This window comes from Myotis myotis, unplaced genomic scaffold, assembly GCF_014108235.1.
Source record: "Myotis myotis isolate mMyoMyo1 unplaced genomic scaffold, mMyoMyo1.p scaffold_m19_p_12, whole genome shotgun sequence".
NCBI lineage: Eukaryota > Metazoa > Chordata > Mammalia > Chiroptera > Vespertilionidae > Myotis > Myotis myotis.
In genome coordinates, this window is record NW_023416316.1 from 54,288,215 (window position 1) to 54,305,758 (window position 17,544).

General features: G+C 41.7%; 1 protein-coding gene across 2 annotated transcripts in view; it reads right to left on the bottom strand.

Moving 5' to 3' along the window:
• The window catches only part of MPDZ (multiple PDZ domain crumbs cell polarity complex component), a 175,935-nt gene that overhangs the window by 145,640 nt on the left and 12,751 nt on the right, over positions 1 to 17,544 (bottom strand). The window contains exons 4-5 of one of the 2 annotated variants that reach the window (XM_036331163.1): positions 16,633 to 16,684; positions 872 to 935 (exon numbers count right to left, since the gene is read on the bottom strand). In XM_036331163.1, coding sequence (XP_036187056.1) covers positions 872 to 887 — 16 coding nt within the window. In that variant the 5' untranslated portion in view covers positions 888 to 935; positions 16,633 to 16,684. The remainder of the gene's footprint in view (positions 1 to 871; positions 936 to 16,632; positions 16,685 to 17,544) is intronic. The other variant, XM_036331164.1, reaches the window with a different exon arrangement.

Below are 17,544 nucleotides of genomic sequence, written 5' to 3' on the forward strand. Positions count from 1 at the left end.
GTGCACTGTGCTCCATGCATTTTCATTACTGGCACAGCACTAGGAACAAAAGTCACAGTAATGATTCCCATGATCAGAAAAACAGTTCCTTCTTTTTCTACCACCCACTCCCACCCTACCCCTCAACACACACAGCTGTCAGGACACCAGCAGCACTCATCAAGGTGCCAGACAGAAATCCAGATACCTTTCCACACTCACACTTGAGGGGTTCCCTGCAGTAGGGGCGGACTGTGGTGTCAGAGGAGGGACAACAGCAACTGGGTGTACCATACCTGACACACCCCAAAACTAGTTCCACAAACCAGCTTCTCTACAGCTAAACAACAGTATAAAAAAATTAACCCATGATCTGGGGAAATCTGAATATTTCAACTTAAATGATCTCATGTAGAAATTAAACTGCCTTCTATCATCACTGAAGCTTGTCAGCCTACGTTTTTGTTACTTATCTTTAGCAACTTAAAAGCAAGCACTCAGTAGTATTTTACCTGCTATAAAGTAAAAATATGGCATTGGAAATTATCTTTTTCAGTATTAAAAATACTGTTAAACTTTCTGGTGCTATTCAGAAATAAACATGAGCCAACATTAGGTTCATACATGAGAAGTGGGTTTACATTAAGCATAAAACCCATAATTAGTAAAACATCTCATGTGCTTTTAACTTTTGCTTATAAATGTTTTGTAACACTTCAGATAAAATTTTCCAAATATAGAAACACATTACCTACTATCATGCTAGAAGATAAAGACTTTTAAAAACTAAGTTACGAAAGATAGAATTCTGTTATATAGAATATACTGTTTTTCAAAGATCCTAGTGGAATGAGTTTCAATTTTTATAAAAATAGAAAGGAATAGATCTTACCTATCGTTTCTAACATTTTATTTTCGAAGTTCAGTGTTCTCTATACAGCAACCAAAACAGAACTCTAGGGAAAAAAGAAATAGAATGAAATGGTTATTTTTATCAGCAAATAGAACGGCCGGACAACTGAACAACCAAACAACCGGTCGCTATGACATTCACTGAACATCAGGGGGCGAGCGTGGAACATGGCGGGCATAGGCAGCAGGCAGCAGAGCATGGAACATGGCGGGCGTTGGCTGCGGCAGGATGGTGGAGCAGGTGAGCGGGGGCGCCAGACCACGGTAGGGTGCTGGTCACTGTCATTGGGGGTGAACCTCTGGTGGTTACTGAAAATTCTTTGCTCCCTCCTGTGTGCCACAGTCCCACCCGGCGCTTGCACCTGCTGCCGGCGCCGGCCCCGCTCGCACCCACTGCCGGCGCTGGAGCTGCCACTTGCAACTGCTGCCAGTGCCCGGTGCCGGTCCCGATCACTCAGCGCTGTCTGTGGGTGCGAGCGGTGGCTGCCAGCCCCAATCACCCCTGTGGGCTTCTCCACTTCTCCCTGCTCCTGAGGGGCAATCGGGGCAGCAGCAACCACTCACACCTGCTGACGGTGCTGGCCCCGCTCGCACCCACTGCTGGTGCCGGCCCCAATCGCCCTGCGCTGTAAGCAGGTGCAAGCGGGCTGGTGCTGTCAGCATGTAGGAGCGGCAGTGCAGGAGCAGGGCTGCCAGCAGAGATGGGACTGTGGGCCGTGGCAGGATGGGCCGAGACCCACCCCTGTGCCCACTGCAGCCTCGAGGCCCAAAGTTCCTCTCAAGGTGCACAAATTCGTGCAATGGGCCCCAAGTATATTATAAAAAGCACTTGATGCTATTGTAATTCCTTTGACCATTAAAATCTTGTTGACTTAAAAGACAATTTCCTAATAGGCCAAAAAAGTGATCATTTTAGGACTAATTCAAAATTATCTTTTATTTGCAGGTAATACTTGCAAAATAAGGCAAAATGTATGAAATATCTTTTAAAGAAGATGACAGACGTATCCAAATCTTTCCTTAAGATCTCTTCAACACAGCACACAAAAATCTTGGATTCCTTTAAAAATCCTTACCTACAGAGTAAGCTTACTAGACTCTGCATGAGAAATTCTGTGGGCAAAAAAATGACAACATAAAAAGTAGAGGTGACCCTGGCCTTGAATACTCAGTCTTAACTGGGGAGGCAAGTCCATATATCCCAAGTAGAAATGAACTGTGACACTCAAGCAGAATGTGAGTCACTGGAATATAATTACATGAAAGCAGAGATGAAAAACTGAGTACAAGAGTGTTAAATAAAAGAAGATTCTTCAAAGGTTTTCAAAATACCCTCCTGACTATAATATTCTCTTCCTTCTCATCAAAAACAATAAAAAAACTTCTCAACTCCTTCAATTAACACAGATCTCATCTTTCGGTGACAATGCTTATCTAGAAAGTTTTAAGTATGAATTCAGATCTCCACTGACAACGCCCACATCATCAACCCATCTTTAATCTTTGCTGTCCAACAATTTTGCACAATGTCTCCATAGATACAGGTACCCTCTGTCTTACAGGAAACTTAGTCAATAATTCCTTCAGTGGAGAAAATGAATCTCCCTGAGAAGGAACAAAAGTGTTATTTCTTTAAGAGAAAATGCATTTAGAAGGAATGGAAGTATGTGATGTATATGAACACACGCATAGACCATCAATGCCTGAAATTAGCTGTGTAATAACAGCAAACAGTACTTACTGACTTTCCTTACCTCAATTTAGAATATACTATTTAAAACATCAACTCCATTTCAAACAAATAGCTCAACCACTGGCACCTGTTTTAAAATGTGCCCTCACCCTGGCAGGTTTTCTAAGTGGTTAGAGCAGGGGTCCACAAACTTTTTAAACAGGGGGCCAGTTCACTGTCCCTCAGACCGTTGGAGGGCTGGACTATAGTTTAAAAAAAAACTATGAACAAATTACTATGCACACTGCACATATCTTATTTTGAAGGAAAAAACAAAACGGGAACAAATACAATATTTGTATTTGCATGTGGCCCGCAGGCCGTAGTTTGAGGACCCCTGGGTTAGAGTGTTGGCCTGCAGACTGAAGGGTCTCAGGTTCAATTCCTGGTCTAGGGCATGTACCTCAGTTGCAGGTTCAATCCCTGGCCCGTCAGAGCACGTGCAGGAGGCAACCAATCAATAATGTCCCTTTCTTTCTCTTTCTCTCTCTTCTCTTCTCTTCTCTTCTCTTCTCTTCTCTTCTCTTCTCTTCTCTTTTCTTTTCCCTCTCTCTCTCTCTCTCTCTCTCTCTCTCTCCAGCCGCCCCCCGCCCCCCCCCCCCCCACACACACACACTTCATCCTCCCTGCTTTTCATTTCATTTCACTTTCTCTGGAGATCAATGGAAAGATATCCTTGGGCAAGGACAAAAATAAATAAATAAATAAATAAATAAGTGCCACAACAAGAAGGCATTAGCTCCAGCCTGGAGTTGAATAGTGGTGTGGGCTTGCTCAAGAGGCCTAGCGTCCGAACCTCAGTTTCCTAGAAAACACATTTACTCATTGTGAGTAAATGAGATAAAATACACCAATTTCCAGATCACTACATAAAGTGTAACTATGAAATATATATTCAGGATCAATGCTGAGCCCATGTAGATGAGCAGTCCAATATCAGGCACTGATTGCCTGATTTCATGGGAAAATACAGCAAGATCTTAAAAATACACTAGTCATATTTTTTATTCTTACTGACAAGGAGACTATAACATTCCTTCATAAAATAGCATACAATTAGGTTCCCCACCCCTCAAAAAAGTTATTAATGTCTGACAATTAAAAAGTATAAGTACAGATACCCCAATATAAGAAGCCCACATAAGTATATTTAATTAACTCACCCATAGGAAGCATGGTAGCAATGAAAGAGCCTGGATTAGGGAGTCTGATGATTTCAGCCTGACCACTTACTGCATGTGCTTAAGTTGCTTATCTATCTTTTCTGAACTTGAAAATCTCTAATTCACATGAATGGTATTCATAAAGTTTGGAAAGGGTAAAATTATATACATAGGTGTTAATTTATTATTATATCTACATCTTGGTATACTCAATAAAATTTGGTTCTATTCTATTTCCCTTATAAAATATTAACTTCAGAAAGCTAGGCAGTATTGGCCTGAGGTGGAGGGGGAGGCACCCTATGAATTTAGAGGCCCACTGATGGAGAAGGAGTCTACAGAGAAAGAGAAGTCAGTTCCCAACTGAGAAAAACACTGCCATCCAAGAGTTCATCTAAAGTCAATTATGTGAAAAAAGAATTACTTCCTTTTTTCAGAAAAAAATTTATCATAGTTTCGTGGGTTTTTTTTTAAAGGCTCAAGCTGCAAGTCACTGATATTAGCGCTCAGATGAGAGCGCCACCCCTCTGGATTTCAGGGATAGAAAATTAATTTCAGCTTGTCCGATCTGTTCTGATGTCCCTAAAATAAATGTGTGACTTTTTTTTGGTGGTTTTCCAGATTTCACCATTATTAACCATGGTAGAGACAAGAGATTTTAAAAAACGTGTTCCTTTCTATGTCCTATATCCCTATCCCAAGGATTCAGTTCTAAGTATAAAGAAACTCATTTGTAATCACAGAATTTTTGAGATGCAGAGCTGGAGTCTACTCCCATCAAACTGTAGACACAACTCCTCCTTCTCACCCTTTCACCAGCCCCCTATCACCCTTCCCTCATTACCCATCTCAACACTATATGGAAGTAGAAGGGTGTCTGAGTGGTAACAGTGGGTCATAGTCAGAGGGTAAGACTTTAAAAAGATACAATACATGTCGGAAGAATGCCAAGTTCTGAGGGTTTTTTTCTTTAGGGCAATTCATGTGACCAGTGAGGATGATGAATCAGGGGCAGTAAAGAGAAGAAATGACATGTGGACACAATAACAAAGTAGTCAACACTAATGCTAAAGTAGAAGTAATAATAGCAGCAAACACAGCACCAACCACAAGCTGGGCCCTGTTCAAAGCGTATTACACAATTAAGTCCTTTAGCCCTCACCTCATCCACTCACTTGAGAAAACTGAAGCAGAGGAAGGTTAACTAACTTGCCCAAGGACATACTACTAGAAGTGATGGAGCCAGGATTTCAGCCCAGGCAATTTGGCCCCAGAGTTAATTAACAATTTAATTTCTCCAATATCTTGCCTCTTGATAGGAAGAAAATTCACCTTACCATTCTTATTCCTCTTTCCTAGCTAAATTTGAACTTCAGATACATTTAAAAAATTGCGGTATAAGTATATCCCATGCAATACTTGGGGCATATTTATACTAAACACTAAGTTGTTGATTATCTAAACTTCAAATTTAGCCCTAGCTGGTTTGGCTCAGTGGATAGAGCATTGGCCTGCAGACTGAAGGGTCCCAGATTCAATTCCAGTCAAGGGCACATGCCTGGGCTGCATGCAGGAGGCAGCTGATCAATGATTCTCTCTCATCATTGATGTTTCTAACTCTCTCTCTCTCCCCTTCTCCCCTTCTCTCTGAAATCAATTCTATACATATAAGAAGCCAGCGACCGGAACGCTGAAACAACTGAAACAACTGGTCACTATGATGCCCACTGAGGCCAGTGAACCCGCCCGATTGGGGGGCAGGGCTGGCCGTCCCACAAACTCTCCCCAAGGCCAGATCCACCCCCAATTGGCCCCATACCCCTATCGGGGGTGGGGCCCTCCGGCCAATAGTCCAAGGCCCCTTCCCCGAGCTGGCCCAGCCCGGATCAGGCCCTGATCAGGGCAGGCGGCCAGCCAACCTCCTGCCATCTCCTCCTCCCAACAGGCCTGGCCCTGATCCGCCCCGATTGGGGCCGGGCCCGCCGGACCCCACCCGTGCACGAATTCGTGCACTGGGCCTCTAGTAAAATATATTTAAAAATATATGTGGAATATAATGATCAATATAATTTGATGAACAAGAATAGATCCAGAGACAAATGGTGGGGGGAGGGGTGTTAGAGAGCAACCAAAGGACTTGTATGCATGCATATTAGCATAACCAATGGACACAGGCACTGGGGCAGTGGGGGCTTGCCCAGAGTGGGAATGGCGGGGGGGGGGGGGGAGGTCAATTGGGGGAAAAGAAGACATATGTAAAACTTTAGACAATAAAAAACAAAACAAAAACAAAGGTATACAAAAACAAACAACACAGATTTAAATAAATAAAAATAAATAAAATGCAAATTTAACTGGGCATCCATTATTTTACCCAGAAACCCTGCTTATCAATATATTACCTTAGAATAAACCTCAAATTTTCAAAATCATTTTTAAGGCCTTTATGATTCCTGCAAAACTTTAACATAATGACAGAACTGCCAAATCCTTTAGAAATCTCTGGAGACTTTAGCTGTGAGACCACAGGATTCTCCAACGATGGGCCGGTTACACCAGTTTCAGCAGAGGATAAAAATCCAATAGAATATTTGGTTTTACTGATAAACAGAAACTTAATAACTAACTAATCATTTTACTTTTCAAAAAGTTGTACTGGTAATGTGTACGCACAGCTTTTATGTAGTAGACAATCAGTGCTTGAGACATAAAACAAACCATTCTGCCCAATGCAGATTATATGGCAACTAACAAGTGAAAATGTTTTAGGCTAAAAATAACTCTACTAAGAGAAACTGTCCCAAATGCACACAATTTTCTAGTTTTCTTAAACAATTCTGACTGTAAAAGGAATACAACATTCAAAGCTTGCTGCAATGGTTGCGGCTTGTCAAAGTTGCTCAGCATCTGTTACTGCATTTAAATTCAGCATTTGTCCCATTCATAGCTGCACCGGCACCACCTGAAGTTAGCAGGCAAAGGCAAGGCTGTAGTCATTTGCAGGCAGTTTGTCATAAAGTCAATTGGCCATGACAACAAAACTTAACACTTTCAGTCAAAATTCATATTCTAGTATAATGCGACTGATGAACTATTGCTCCAAAAGCATAGAAATGACCCACTACCCACCCACTACCCACCAGCATCACGCAGTCATCCAACAGAAAACACTCAGCCATTTAGCATTTGTTCTGAACTTCTCCCTCGTTCTTTTTTTTAAAAATTTTGTTTTATTGCTTAAAGTATTACAAAGAGTATTACATATGTCTCCTTTTTTTTGCTCCCCTTGACCTTCCCCCGGCCTCCCCTACACCCCAGTGTCTTGGTTATGCTTATATGCATGTATACAAGTCCTTCGGTCTCCCTCGTTCTTATAGGCTTGATTGAATAAACATTCATGAACAATATTTTTATTTTCAAGTTAACATTTATGAATTTTTTGAATTCCTTCAATAACAGAATTTATTAACTCATTTTACACCACCCCCTGCTCCCCCCCCCACACACACACACACATGCACATCAAAGACAAGCAAGTATCAAGGAACCTTGCCTTTACAACACACTTTAAATACTGTTTAACAGCCTTGCCCTCCTTTATAAAATGGAAAGATAAATCAGACCTGCCCAAAGTGAAAATGCGGAAGGGGATGGAGGGGTCACAGGGTTAAAAAAGACCTCAAATTCTGTTACTCCTATTCAACAATACACGGGCTACCTGCATGAATGACATGTTGTTGGGTGGAAGAATTAGAGAATTGAGGACACGGTCTGGGAACTCATAGGCCAAGTGACTAAAGGAAAAACTAGTAAACAGACACAAGAAAACAAGGACACCAAACCCAGAAAGAAACAGCTTCTGAGACCCCTGCACAGGGTCCTGAAGAACAGGTAGGACTAGGGACAGAAGGAATAATGAAAGCGCTTCCCTCCTATAGACCAGGGTGCACAGTACCTTCTGAGAACTGCAAGGAGTTTCATACACCGGGTCTGGGGCTGAAGGAAAAGGAAGGACAGAGGCAGAGGTGATGAGGCTGGAGAGGTGGGTACAGACCAAATGACTGAGGGCCCTGCATATCATTCTTAACCAGCTTAAATGTTTAATTTTGAAGTTTATTTTGGTACAGTGAGTTGTTTTGTTTCAGAAAGGCCACCCTGAAAATGGTGTGGAAGACTTGTAAGAAGCAAGAGAAACTGACAAAAAATAATGTCAGGGAAGAGACAATTTTTTAAAATGGAGATGAAAGTGAAAATTAAATAAACATGGGAGACAACTTTAAGAATTAATTAAGAGCTACAAGTAACAGGACCTGACGATGTGGATGTAATGAGGATGAGTCCAGCATGAATTCCAGCTCTCCTGCTTAAGTTGCTGATTGGATGGTAATACCAATCGCCTAGATAAAGAATATATAAAGACTAGCAGGTCAATGGCATGACTGTTTTAGAAATAAAATCTGTCCTTATCAAGAGTTTCAAAGGCTGAATTATAGTACCTTATAATGCTGCTATGAATTGAATTGTATGCCCCCAAAACTCACATGTTGAAGCTCTAACCTTCCATGTGATTGTATTTGGAGATAAGACTTCTAAGACCTTATAAGGAAAGAAAGAGATATCATTCTACCCTCCCTTCCTCCTTCCTCCCCTGTCTCTCCACATGCAAACACCAAAGATAGGCCAAGTGAGGACCCAGTGACTATCCACAAGCCAGACAGTTCTCCCAGAAAGCAAACCCTGCCAAATCTGATGGCAGACTTTCCAACCTCCAGAACCATGAGGAAATAAATGTCTGTTATTTAAGCCACACAGTCTATGGTATCTGCTATGGCAACCCAAATTGAACAGGTAAGGGCAAAAGTAGGTTTACAGCTGTGAATATGCAACGCACAAAGTTTATTCTTGTATTATTAGTTACTGTATTATTTCCCATGAACTATAAACCTGCTTTTGCCCCTACCCTGTAGATTTCAACTTTCCCACAGCCCCTGCTCCAAGAAATACACTATCACACACTATGCTATGCCCCTCTCCTCCAACCAGAGCCAGTGGAACAAGGGTTGGGCTCCTTACCCAAAGGAAGACAATCTTTTTTTTTTTTTAAATATATTTTATTGATTTTTTTACAGAGAGGAAGGGAGAGAGATAGAGAGTTAGAAACATCGATGAGAGAGAAACATCGATCAGCTGCCTCCTGCACATCTCCCACTGGGGATGTGCCTGCAACCCAGGTACATGCCCTTGACCGGAATCGAACCTGGGACCCTTCAGTCCGCAGGCCGATGCTCTATCCACTGAGCCAAACCGGTTTCGGCCCAAAGGAAGACAATCTTAAGTGCTGATCTGAAAGGTAGAATGGGCTAGAGCCGTGGTTGGCAAACTGCAGCTCGCAAGCCACATGCGGCTCTTTGGCCCCTTGAGTGTGGCTCTTCCTAAGCCTTAGGAGCACCCTAATTAAGTTAATAACAATGTACCTACCTATATAGTTTAAGTTTAAAAAATTTGGCTCTCAAAAGAAATTTCAATCGTTGTACTGTTGATATTTGGCTCTGTTGACTAATGAGTTTGCTGACCACTGGGCTAGAGTCTCTTCTGGGAACTTAAGAAGAGAAACATTCAGAGAATAAACTAGTGGAGCCAGAGTTGAAAAGATTGAAGGAGGATGAGTAAAGGAGGAAGAGGCACATGCCAGCCTGAGTTATGAGAGAACAAAACAAGTCAGTTGATACGAGACAGAAGAACACAGCTTGGGAGACCCAACACAGTCAACAGGATGGAAACAGACTGGTCCCTAAGATGCAGTCACTGTCACCAATTCTTACAATGAACTCCATTTGGCAACAGGTAATTAGTGTGAGGCTCTTCCTTCCTTTCAAACAACCTGCTTTGGTACAGCACCATACCATCACATCCCACACAAAGCAATCCCCCCAAGCACTCCCGCTTAAGAAGTACCCTTCCTCCATGTGAACACTCTACTTCCAATCAAGACCTGAAGGACCTACAAGCAAAGATAACTATGAGAGGACCACTGAGATAATGAAGCATCCTTAATTTCATCAGAAAAACAAGGCATGGGGTAGCCGCTATTATGGCAGATGAATAAAATACTATGAAGTATTCCGTTTTGATCAGTGCCTGAGAAAAGCCATCAGGTTTCAACTAAACAAAGCATTCACCCACTATTGAAATAGCAAGGCTAGACCCAACTGATAAGGTTTCATTCTATAAATGAAACCACAGTAACTGAGAACAACATTTTAAATAATGGTATTTTTAGCCAAAATATTCCAGACATGGGAGGCTAGAAGTAATAGTTTCACTGCAAGCTCCACTAGAAACAAAAGCCAAATATGTGTGTCAAAAATTTAAAAAACAGGAAAAAACAGATATGGAATTTATAAACCAGGAGGGAAAAAGATGAAATAAAGACTCAGATAATCTACGAGAGGTGGGGAGCAGGAAAAAAAAAGTAACAGTAAACACAAAAACAAGGCGGCTGAAATAAATCTAGATTTCTGTATTCACAATAAATACTAATGGGTCGGACTCACTCATTGGTTTGGCTCAGTGGGTAGAGCATTGGCCTATGGACTGAAGGGTCCCTGGTTCGATTCCGGTTAAGGGCACATGCCTGAATTGCAGGCTCAGTCCCCGGTGGGGAGCATGCAGGAGGCAGCAGATCAATGATTCTCTCATCACTGATGTTTCTCTCTCTCTCCCTCTCCATTCCTCTCTGAAATCAATAAAAATTTATTTTTTTAAAAAAGACTCCATCTTTTAAAAAAATTGTTCAAAAATGAAACTGAGATTTGCAAAATAACTATATTTTGATATCATTTAAGTATATTTGTAAAATGTGTAAAATAATATATGCCACAGATAAATATTAAAATCTACATTTTAATATTACTTTTAATATTACTTTTTTTTTTCTGTTCCCCACCTCTCGTAGATTATCTGAGTCTTTATTTCATCTTTTTCCCTCCTGGTTTATAAATTCCATATCTGTTTTTTCGTGTTTTTTAAAATTTTGACATATTAAAATCTACATTTGCCATTTTTCATAATAAAAATTAGGAAAATACTCTATTACAGAGATTTTTCAACTTTTTTTCATCTCATGGCACATATAAACTAATTACTAAAATTCTGCAGCACATCAAAAAATGTTTCTTTTGCCAATATGACAAAAAAAAAAGGTATACTTTTGATTCACTGACACTGGACGGCTATTGCTGTGTTAGCTGTTATTATTTTTTTTAATTTCACAATTTAAGAGAAAAGACTTCAGTGCCCCTGACTAAAATAGTCAGGCACTGCATGTTTTAAAAATTCTTGTGGCACACCAGTGTGCCCCTTGTGACACATCAGTTGAAAATCGCTGCTCTTATATGAGAAAGCAGCATATTAATCTACAGTGTGCTGACATATATAAATCAAAATCATTACTTTGACCAATAATCCACGTACGCTAACCAAATTTTGGTAAAAATAATATTAGCTCATTCCTTTCCTAGGAATTTCCTACTACGGACAACCAAACCTGTTGCAAAGAAAAATATATATAACACAGAAGTTAAAATATTTTATTATAGCCATAGTTACACAACAAATGTATGTATACTAACAAACATGTTCATTAAATTATTTCGGTTTTGAAAGTTACTTCCTTTCATTTTTGAGATTGTTGGCCTGAGGTGAAAGGTTCATTGTCTTTTCTAAAAGTATACATGTTCTTACCTTAATTGCAGATTCCTTAAAGCACAAATAGCTTTATAAAGACATTTTACCAGATTCACAGTCACTTCCAGGATAACTAATTCTATTTTGGGATGCTTTTGACTTAAGCTCCCTTATTTATTGCTCACACCCAACCATGAAGTCAATCTTAGAATTAGTCCCCCAAAACATGTAGCTCACTGGCATGCTAAAGCTCACTGAGGTATGGTTAGATGACAAATTAGTTGTACTAGCATGTACTCTGCAATTAAAATCTCGGCTGCTATTATTAATCAGCTGCCTACTTGAAAGACTGAACTTTCATTTTTTTAATACAGTACACAAATCTATTCTATGATCTATTTCTATTTATTTCCTTCCTCCTCCACCCTCATCTAGAATTAAAAAAAAAATAAAACAAAAAACAAGCAAAATGAATACACAGATACATGTTAGATAACTATAGATTCCAATATTTTCTCTCTGGACACCCTTTTACATGTTTTCTATCTATAATGTTCACTCTTAATACAGCCTTACAGGACAGGGGCCCTCAACTGTTAATTCACACTAAACATGATGACTCAGAGAAAAGATTTAGTTTAGATGCCTCTGAGACCGAAGATGTAGACTCCTGTGCTCTCTCACTCCCGAGTTAAACTCAGGGGAATTTAGGTTTCTTGGGCCGTTTGCCCCTGTTGTTACCACATTTTCAGTGCTAAACACCAAGACCCGACAGGCCCGCATGCTTCTTAGGCAGAATCATGCAGAGGATTCCTTCAGGGGCTGTCCTTGCAGGCAAACAACAGCAGGCCGCTGGGGGCCCATAGAACACTCATTCCAGCCGCCTTCTACTCTTGGGGAAACAAAAACTGCGCACAGGGATTAACTCCCTGCCCCAGAATTCCAGGTGCCGGTCCTCCAACGCCAACAAATTCTCCGGAGAAATTACTGTGGGTCCCTGCCGCCTGCCCTTTTGCCGCCTGGAAGGGGGCAGTTCTCCAGAGGGCCCAGGGAGGCCCTGCCCACAGTGCTTAGGAAAAGCAGGGACACTCACCGTGTCCCCATGAGACCCACAGGCTGGCAGCTGCCCTGTGCTAGGACTTGCCAGTTGCTGAAGGAGGTAACCGTACAGAAGACCTCTGTCGTTCCTCAGGCCCCCTCCCAACTTATTTCCTCTCCCCAGCTGCCTTACGTTCATGCCCTTCACCAAAGATCACTTCCACTGAGTTTGTGAGGTCTTCATGTTGATAGTGGGGCAGGACAATACGTGGATTTGTCAGTTGTGACTTGAATGATTCCTCAGGGTCAAGTCCTAAAACAGCGATTTTCAACCTTTTTTTTTTTTAATCTCATGGCACACATAAATTACTAAAATTCTACAGCACTAAAATAAAATATTTTAAATTTTTTGCTGATCTGACAAAAAAAAATTAGGTATAATTTTGATTCATTCACACCAAACAGCTATTGTTGTGTTGGCTGCTGTCATTTTTTTTTTATTTGACAATCAAAGGGAAAAGAGGTCAGTGCCATGACTAAACAGTTAGTATTGAATGTTTTCAAAATTCTTGCATCACACCGGATGAAAATCACTCTCCTAAGGTACAGTGAACAGGAACCACTTTCCTAATACAGACAAACCTATGGAATTGGGAGGTGGGAAGGTAGAACAAAATATTATAACCTTCAACTTGTTTCCCCACCCAACTACCTCACGTTCATGCCCTTCACCAAAGATCAGTTCCTAGGGCTTTCCCCCATAACTTTTAAAGTAACTCTACTACCCACCCACCCCCACCCCCATTTCCCTATTAATGCTCCAAACTGTTTCTCCCATTCTGAAATCTTTTCTACAAAAATTATGAAGAGTGCCGTCTGTCATATCGCCTACTTAGTATCACCGAGCTGTAAGAACTACACATAATTAGATATTTTTATCCTTCCCCATCAATCAGTGCCTCCTAAATTCATTTTGTGCCTTTCATAATTTCCCTTTGCTGAATGTGGACAGGAATAAAGATCAAGTTTCAAACCTTACTTAGAAAAAGACAGGCTCAAATTTCTAACGGGAAATCCTCTGGGAAGAAAACAGCATATTGGAGCGGCATCTACCTTGGCTGCTTCCCTTTCCTGTACAATGCCTGTGGGGACCAGTGGTCTGTACCCCCAGGAGGTTTAGTGTTAGCTCTTTGCTCTGAGAAGCACCACACGTGTACTGAGAAGGGCTCATGAATGACCTCTCTCTCTCTCTCTCTCTCTCTCTCTCTCTCTCTCTGACCGCACTCTGCAATACTTTTCATGGAGCAATTTAGAACTCTTAAATTCATCCAGAAGAAGTCATTTCAAATTGATCTGAAATTATTAATGCTTAATTAAGTATTAATGCTTAATAAATTGTTAATGCTTAATAATTTCACTTATCTGAAGACAAAAGAAAATTTTGTGAGCTTTTACTCATTCTAAAGCATAACTTGCTAACACGACATTTCACAGATGTGGAAATACAAGGTCAAAGAGATGACTTTCTCAAGGTCACATAATCTGGGCATTTTATTAAGCAACCATATTTCTACAGCCATTATTATGTGGAGGTACTGAAAGTCTATGTAATAAAACATCAACAAGTACCTGAAAGTTTCAGCCAAAAATAATCTAATTCAGCTCTAAGAAAATTTGCAGGCAGAGAAGAAATTATAGGCTTAAAAGCCTTACTCAATCACATTGGGTGTGTATCCTGAGTAGATTCCCTAAGTAACAAACTGTTTAAATTTCCATGCCATTTTGCTGATTAAAAACAAAAAATAAGAACCAACAACAATTTTATTCCTCAGTTACAAAATTTATCACCAAATACTCCCTTCAAGAGGTAACAGTTTTCAAATATATATTCACCCTTGGATGTCTAAAATGTAGGCTTGGTTGGAACACTCAAATGAAAGCAGTCATTTATTTGACACTTTTAGAAACTGCTATTCAGTAACAACTAATAACACTGCATTTAAGAACTGATTGCTATTGCATCTACTGTAATAATAACTTCTCCAAAGTATAAAATGGTTCTGTAAGTGAGATTTTTAGGCAAGCAGCCACCATTAATTTTATTGTTTGAAAAGCTTTCATATCTCCTTAAACAGAGCATGTGGTTTGCACACATGCATTTCCCTGAAACCTAACAACTTTGTATTAGATACACCCAATTTCAAGTAAGAATATTGAGGCTCAGAGAGATAAAGTGTTTACCCTTACATTCATGAAGTTTTTTAACAGAGCAAACATTTAAAGCCAACCCAAGTCTGACTGACATCAAGGCAAGTCCCTTCCACCAAATCATAGCTCTAGACTCTAATAAGAATATTAAAGAAAAGCAAGCCCTGGCTGGTTTGCTAAGTGGTTGGAGCATCAGCCAATGGGACGAAGCGTCAAGGGTTCAATTCCCAGTCAAGACCAAGCATGTGTTGTGCAGAAGGCAACCAATTGGTGTATCTCTCGCACATCGATGTTTCTCTTTATTTCTTTTTTTCTTTCCCTCCCTCTCTCTTACTCAGTCTCTCTCCTCCCCCCCCTTCCGCTCTCTCTAGAAATCAATGGAAAAAAATATCGTCATGTGAGGATTAGTAAAAAAAAAAAAGCAGAAGAGCAAAAAGGTATTTACCTTCAGATTAACTAGTCCCAGACAGCTATGCTTTCACAGTTCCCAGCCTGCTTTATAAAATGCTCTTAAAAAAGCACACCATCAGATTTTGGTCAGCACCAAACCCTACTGGAGCAAATTCCACTTAATGGGGTCAGCCTCATATAGTTTTCAATTTTTAAAACATTTATGACAAGAAAAATAAAGGTTTATTATAGTACATAGTCAATTATAAAGTAATTCAGAATCAAGTAAAGAACCAAGTGCTTCCAGGGAGGAGAGCCCTGACAGGGCTGCTCACCGTTCCAGTCCTGTGTGTGCACCTATGTTTCTGTGCCCATGTGTGCATGTGTGGGTGCCTGTGCATGTGCACATGTGTATGTGTGGATGGGGAGGGGAGGGTTTCCAGGCATGCACCCTTCTGCAACCTCATTTCCCTAGATGTGGACACCGCTGGTTAGTCCTCTCCCTCCTTGGCATTTTCTGTGACCCCCATATCAGAATTTCCAAAGCCCCTGCTGTGGAACATGAGCCACTTCCAACTTTTCACTCCCACCTCTGTCCTGAAGGGAACATCTGCATCCATAAGTCTTTATTGAGGACGGGTCTCCAGAAGTGGAGATTCTCGGTCTAAGGTAAACTCAATTTTAAGATGTTGCGGCAGTTCTCTATATCTGAGGTCATTTGTCCACTTTGGGCCTTGTTTGGGAAAGCAAGGGTGCCGAGACCTGGGGTTGAGACCTCAGGGAGGGAGGCAGAAGGAGGGGCTGGAAGTGAAGGAGATGAAGATAGCTGAGAGTGACCCACCACCTGGAAGGTCCGGTTCATCCTGCCTGTGCCCTGGCCCATGTCCCCCCCCACCCTGCCCCGAGCCCACATAAGCCCCACCCTGCTCCATAGCTCAACCGAGCTGAGCAGCCTGGCCCTGCCATCCAGGACACTGCAGGGTGTGGGCCTGCACATTCTGGCCTGCTCCCTCTCCCTGCAAACACAGAGCTCCTCTTAGTCAGGAAAGCAGATCTAGGGAGGCTCAGCCAATCACAGGGACCACCATGAACGTGCTCTATGCAGGGGAAGTTCTCAACTGCAACAGCAGGACCCACTTGATCTTGGGTGAGAAGGGACCTTACAAGGGATCTCATGGAAGGTGCCAGAAGGTCAGAGCACAGGCTTGTGGCTGTGGGCAGGCCTCAGAAGGCAAACCACAGAGGTGGTCCTCCAGCAGTGAACTCTGCCCAGGCCCTGTGCCAGCCCAGCCCACACAGCCAGCTTCTGTGAGTGGGGCTCTGCTCACTGGGGACGAGGGAGAAAGCCCTCATCTCATTCAGTCAGGTCAGGTGGAGTCTGTTTGGTCTGAGGCTGCCAGATGAAGGCCACAGCCAGCGAAATGTGTCTTGTCTGCCCAGAAATGGGACAGTAGATAAGAAAAAGGTGTGGTACATACATACAAGGGAGTAATACTCAGTCACAAAAAAAGAATATAACCTTACCATTTGTGACAGCTTGGCTGGACCTAGAGAATATCACTTCAAGTGAATAAGTCTGTCAGAGAAAGATAAACACCATATGAATCCACTTATGTGTGGCACCTAAGGAGCAAAATGAATAAACAAAACAGAAACAAGGGGGTTGGGGACTGGGGAAACAGTGAAGGGATTAAGAAGTACAAATTGGTAGCCACAAGATACAGGGAAGTACAGCATAAGGACTATAGTAATACTGTAATAACGATGTAAGGTGGGTACGTGGAATATCAGGTGGGTACGTGGACTATCAAGGGGAACAGTTTGTAAAGTACATGATTGTCTAATAACCCCTATGCTGTACACCTGAACCTAATACAAAGTAATATTAAATGTAAACTGTAACATATATATATGCCCAAGCGACTGTGATGAGTGGAGGACTAGATGACTGGCCGGTAGCTATGACACGCACTGACCACCAGGGGGCAGAAGCTCAAATCAGGAGCTGCCTCCTGGTGGTCAGTGCACTCCCACAGCCCACCTCCTGTAGCCAGCCAACCTCCTGCGGTCCCTCCCCAAGGCTGGCTGGCCCCAGTCAGCCCTGATCAAGACTGGGCAAGATGGCTCCAATCGGCCCTGATCGCCGGACAGGACCCCACCTGTGAACTAATGTGCACTGGGCCTCTAGTTGAGAATTAAAACAAAAGAACACACTACTGTTTTGCTAGTTGTGAGATCCTGGGCAAGTCACTTAACTTCTCTAAGAGGCTATTGTAAAGTGGGCATTAGCAATAACATACGCAAAGTGCCTGGAAATAATCGGCATACAGAAGCTATTGCTATCGTCATTTTGACTTCTATTAACCTCTGGACACTAATATCTCTGTTTTGCCATTTCGAATTTGCTATCAGATTAACCATGTTTATTAAATAGGT